This window comes from Marmota marmota, unplaced genomic scaffold (assembly GCF_001458135.2).
Source record: "Marmota marmota marmota unplaced genomic scaffold, marMar, whole genome shotgun sequence".
NCBI classification, from domain to species: Eukaryota; Metazoa; Chordata; class Mammalia; order Rodentia; family Sciuridae; genus Marmota; species Marmota marmota.
In genome coordinates, this window is record NW_026000130.1 from 8161641 (window position 1) to 8167333 (window position 5693).

The following is a 5693-nucleotide window of genomic DNA, read 5'->3' on the forward strand; positions in this document are numbered from 1 at the left end:
AGATTTTTCCTCTGCTGTTACTGGGGATTGAATTCAGGGTTACTCTACCACTAAGCTACATTCCAAGCCCCCCCCCCACTTTTTAATTTTTTTTTTTTAGTTGTTGTGGGACACATGCCTTTATTTTATTCATTTTTATGTGGTGCTGAGGATCAAACCCAGTGCCTCGCACATGCTAGGCAAGTGCTCTACTGCTGAGCCACAACCCCAGCCCCCACTTTTAAAAAAAATTTTTTTTTTAGTTGTCAATGGGTCTTTATTTATTTATATGTGGTGCTGAGAATTGAACCCAGTGCCTCACAAATGCTAGGCAAATGCTCTACCACTGGGCTATAACCCCAGCCCCCAGCCCTTTTTTTATTTTGAGACAGGGTTCCATTAAGGTGCCTAGGCTGTCCTCAAACTTTTGATCTTCCTCCCTCAACTTCCTAAGTACCTGGGACTATAGCCACTGTGCCTGGCTGAGCAGACATTTATTGATTTCTTAGCTTATCCTGAAGGTCTCACAGGACTATATAATAAATATAAAAGTAAATATTAGACATTTAACAATGAAGACCACCATTGATTTACCCCACACACCCAAAGGGATTAAACCACTGAACTACACCCCAGCCCGCCCCCCCCTTTTTTTTGCAGGGTGTACTGGGGAATGAACTCAGGGGCACTCAACCACTGATCTACATTCCCAGCCCTATTTTGTATTTTATTTAGACACAGGGTCTCACTGAGTTGCTTAGTGCCTCGAGAATGCTGATGTTGGCTTTGATCTTGTGATTCTGTCTCAGCCTCCCCAGCAGCTGGGATTACAGGCGTGCACCATTGTGCCTAGCCTCAGCCCCCTTTTAAAAAATTTGGGACATGTTCTCACTAAGTTGCTTTGGGCCTTGCTAAGTTGCTGAGGCTGACCTTGATTTTGTGATTCTCCTGCCTCAGCCTCCCAAGTTGCTGGATTACAGGTGTACACAACCATGTCCAGCCCACAGCTTCCTTTGAAGTAGGGAGATGAATAGATGTGTCTGACACCTGTGGAAGAACCCCTCAGCTATGGAATCCAGGTACTTGCTTACACATACTTGTAATACCAGCTACTTGGTAGGCTGAAGAACGAGGATTCCAAGTTTAAGGCCAGCCTAGGCAATTTAGCAAGACGGTGTCTTAAAATAAAAAATAAAAAGGGTTAAAATATAGCTCAGAGGCAGAGTACCTCTGGGTTTGATTCCCAGTACCATAAAAAAAATAATCTAGCACACCAATGTGCATTTTTGCGCTCATGTGCTCTCTCTCTTTCTGTTGTGCTGAGGATGGAATATGGGGTAGTGCTAGGCAAGTATTGTGCCACTTATTTATAGCCCTTGTCCTAAAATTCTCCCAGCTTTTTAAATGTTTTGTTTGGTTTGAGACCTGGTCTCAGTAATTGGCTCAGGCTGGCCTCTAAGTTCTGGGCTCAGGTGATCCTCACTTACCAGCTTCCTTAGTCGCTGGGACTATAGGCATGCCACCACCCTAACTGGCTGCTTTTCTATGGTTAAAAACATTTATAAAGTACTATTCATGAATGTTGGAGGGGGTATGCCCACAGGTACTAGGCTGCTTATAATCAGCTGTAATTCTGACTTCATTACACCTTTAGAAAATCTGTGCAGGATGGTCATTCAGACCACTCTCACTCCTGTTCTGTGCCTGAGAGCAACTGGTGTCCCAGAGAAATGCCCAGGAAGCGGGCCTTGCCATGAAGGGAGGAGGCAGCTCCTAACCAGAAATGTTCATGGAAAGGAGTATATTGAAACTGAGTCCTGAAAAAAAAAAAAAAAAAAGAACAGAAATGGTCCAAAACAGACACAGGTGGGTGGGTGGGTGGAGGCAGATGATTCTGGCAGAGGGAGCAACATCCGGCATCACTGAAGCACAGAGATTGGGAAAGCAACACTGCCACTGGGTTTGGGAGAGTTGGGGCTTCAGAACTAGCCCACTGGACTATGGTTGGGGTTTGTAGGTAGGGTGGGAGTAGGGTTCCCCACAGTTCCCCATGGATCTTTAAGTTACTAAGGTCAAGAGGCTTTCTGTTCCCTTGATTCCTGCCACCTGTGCCTCTTCCCGGCAGTCATGCAGCCCAAATTTCCCCAAGAGGCATAATTAGCAACAGGCTGAGATTTTAGGGTCCAGATGCAGGGTGGGGGTGAAATGGGAATGAGTGGGGAGGAAGCTGGACTTCACCCACATTTGGTAATCCCACCTGCCCATATAACTCCTCCCAAGCTGCAGAAAAGTAAACCCAGGGACCAAGGCAATGTCATTGTCTTTATGGCTAGATACTTCCAACTTTTCACTTGTAACTCATAAGGGGGCAGGTGGCACCTCTGCTGCCACTGCCTAGATACCTCTCATGCTGAGCCTCAGTTTCTGCATCTGTAAAAAGGGGTCGAAATGCTTATCCAGTGATAGGATCTGGAGACCTGCTGAGACCACAGGAAGAGGACGTGCAGGCTGGAGTCCTGATAGAAGAGGTGATTATGTGGGATGCTAGAGGCAAACTGCCAATCTAAATATCACCGTCCCGCAGTGCCTTTGTCAGCCTGCACCCTGAACTTTCTGGCAGGTGAAATTGGCCTCACAGGCTCTCAGTGCTATGGTCCCTGCCATCTCTATGGCCACAGCATGGAGTACCAGCACCCATGGCTGCCCTGGAAAGATGTGTCCTTTTTTTTTTTTTGTAGGTGGATATGATTATCTTTAATTATTTTTATGTGATGCTGAAGATCATACCCAGTGCCTCACATGTGCTAGGCAAGTACTCTGCCACTAAGCCATAACCCCAGTCTACATGTGTCTTTTTTTTTTTTTTCTTTTGGTGCTGGGGATTGAACCTAGGGCCTTGTGCATGAGAGGGAAGTACTCTACCAACTGAGCTATATCCCCAGCTCCCTGGATGTGTCTTTTTGAAACTACTAATGTCATGGTTAGCCTCTGGTGTGAAGCATCAGAGGTGGGCCCAACATCCTCCTGTTGGACTCAGACCTCCATGGCCATGCTAATATGGCCCCCAGTGCTCCCCTCAAAGCCACCATTAGGGGGTCCATGGAGTGATTGGGTCCTCCCGCTGTAAGACATGTGCATAGATCTCATTCTTTTCTGTATATGTGGAGTGGTAACCGCCCCCCCCACCTGAAAACTATGTGCACAACTGGGCTCCTTATAGACAGATACAATGGTGTAATGTGAATGGATTTATTTCCTAGGGCTGCTGTAATAAAACTCCACAAACAACAGACATTCATTGTCTCTCAGCTTTGGAAACTGGAGGTCCAGGACAAGGTGGCAGCTGGGTTGCACTCCCTTTGAAGGCTATTAGGGAGGCTCTGATCCAGGCCTCTCTCCCAGCTTCTGGTACATCCTTGGCTGCTATAGCAGACTCCAGTCTTAACACAGAACACTGTTTTGTGTGTGAGCCTGTGCCCAAGTTCTGTTTTATTATAAGCACTACAGTCACTTTGGATTAGAGCCCAGTCTAATGAACCCATCTTTTCTTCTTTTTGTGATGCTAGGATTGAACTCAGAGCCTCATGCATGCTGGGCAAGTATTTTACCACTGAACTACACCCCAGTTCTTTTTATTTTAAACAGAGTCACTAAATTGCTCAGGCTGTCCTTGAACTTAAGATACCCATGCCTCAGTGTCCTGAGTTGCTGGGATTACAAGTGTGAGCCTTCCCATTTTATCTTGATTATTTCTGGGAAGACCCCCAATACAGTGGCATTCTGAGGTTTAAATCTTAGAGATTAAGATTTCAGAGTATAAAATTGTGATGGTGGTGGGTGGGGGAGTGGTCACTATGCTATAACACAAGTATATCATGGTAGCCATTAGAAAATAGAAATTTTAGGATGGGTGCAGTGACGCATCCCTGTAATCCTAGCGCTTCAGGAGGTTGAGGCAGGAGGATCGCAAGTTCAAAGCCCAGCCTCAGCAAGAGCGAGACACTACGCAACTGAGACCCTGTCTCTAAATAAAATTCAAAAAAATGCTGGGGATATGGCTCAGTGGTTGAGTGCCCCTGAGTTCAAACCTCTCCCCATCAATCAATCAATCAATCAATCAATAAAAAAGAATACAGATTTTAGCTGGGTACAGAGGCATACATATGTAATCCCAGTGGTTTAGGAGGCTGAGTCAGAAGGATGCAAGTTTGAGGCCCACCTTGGTAACTTAAGGAGACCCTGTCTCAAAGTAAAAAATAAAAAGAGCTGAGGATGTAGCTCAGAGGTTGAACATTCCTGAGTTCAATCCCTAACACGCAAAACAGCTACACAAAATAAATTTTTAGCCAGACTTTGTGGTATATGCCTATAATCCCTTGCTATCTGGGAGGTTGAGTTAGGAGGATTGCAAATTGTGAGTAATTTAAGGAGACTGTCTCAAAATAAAAAGAGTTTGGGTGTAGGCAAGGGAGAAAGAAAGGAAGACATCATGTGCTTAGTGAGATACAGAATTTCCCTGACCTGATACAGCCTCCACCCTACCTTTGACTTCTAAGGGACTGATTCCAACTTAAGAGATTGCAAGATTAACCCATGTAAAGCCATACTTACCCCACACAAGTCAGCTGGTTGCTGCATTGTGTCACATTCATATGGGTACCATAGTAACTAGTAATTCTTTGCTAATAACCTGAATATCTAGTAATTCTTTGCCACGTAACAGACTTCTTGCCGAAAATAAAACAATCCCCATAGGTTAGTTGTTTAAACAAGAGCCATATTATTCATAATTGAAATTGACCAAATAAAGGCAGATTTTAAAAATTTAGTCTCACAATGAAATAGTTTCTTTCTCTTGTTTGTTTCTAGATCTTGCCCAGGAATCTTATAATCTTTATTTCAAAATAAATGTTAATAATATATTCTACTTTTTTTTTTACCCTTTATTTTATTTTTATGTGGTGCTGAGGATTGAATCCAACGCCTCGCACGTGCTAGGTGAGCGCTCTACCGCTGAGCCACAACCCCATTCCATATTCTGCTTCTCACTAGATATCATCATAGCCCTATGTATGCCATGTAATATTCAAATGAATCCTTTTAAATCACAGTTGTTTCCTTTTTGATGGTGACTGTAACCACTTCAATGAACCATTAAATGCATAGAGCGTTTTTAACAATTTTTTTCTTTCTGGGATAAATTCTCAGGAGTGGAATCGTTGGGTTAAAAGATAGCGAACTTATTTATGGATCCTGAGATACATTTGCAGTCTTTTCCACAGGAGATTGATCAGTTGGCAGGTTTCATTTGCAATGTTGGGAAACAAATCTTGTTTCAAATTGCCGGGGCTAAAGGAGATTAGGTATTAGTCTTTTGTTAACCTTTCATTAGTATTTTATTAACTTTTTATTGATTGGATTGTTGTTTTGGATAATATTTTTATAGACGATGAAACAAGTGTGATCCTGCTTCACCTCTTGGTGATGCTGAGCTCGGGCGCCCCCTGCTGCCCATTATGACGCTGGCTGCAGGGCGGGTCCCCTAGGTCGCTGGAGTCGAGGCAGAGCTGGGGGAGCCATGGCCGAGCCGCAGGAGCAGTTACTGCAGCTCCAGAAAGATAACCGAGATGGCCGCATGCGGAAGCAGGAGCTGGAGGAGTTGGTGCGCGGTCTCGAGGCCGAGAGCGAGAGCCTCACCGGGCGCCTACAGGAAC

The 5693-nt window shown here is 44.6% G+C and overlaps 1 protein-coding gene across 3 annotated transcripts in view; it reads left to right on the forward strand.

Moving 5' to 3' along the window:
* Positions 1 to 5012: 5012 nt before the first annotated feature.
* Tmem191c (transmembrane protein 191C) overlaps positions 5013 to 5693 on the forward strand; it is a 7940-nt gene continuing 7259 nt past the window's right edge. For 2 of the 3 annotated variants that reach the window (XR_007341270.1, XM_015500354.2), the window contains exon 1: positions 5016 to 5691. Coding sequence is in view for 2 of the 3 variants with exons in the window: in XM_015500354.2 (XP_015355840.1) it covers positions 5558 to 5691 (134 nt within the window). In the remaining variant the exon portion in view is untranslated. Of the gene's footprint in view, positions 5692 to 5693 lie in introns of all 3 variants that reach the window. The other variant, XM_048785087.1, reaches the window with a different exon arrangement.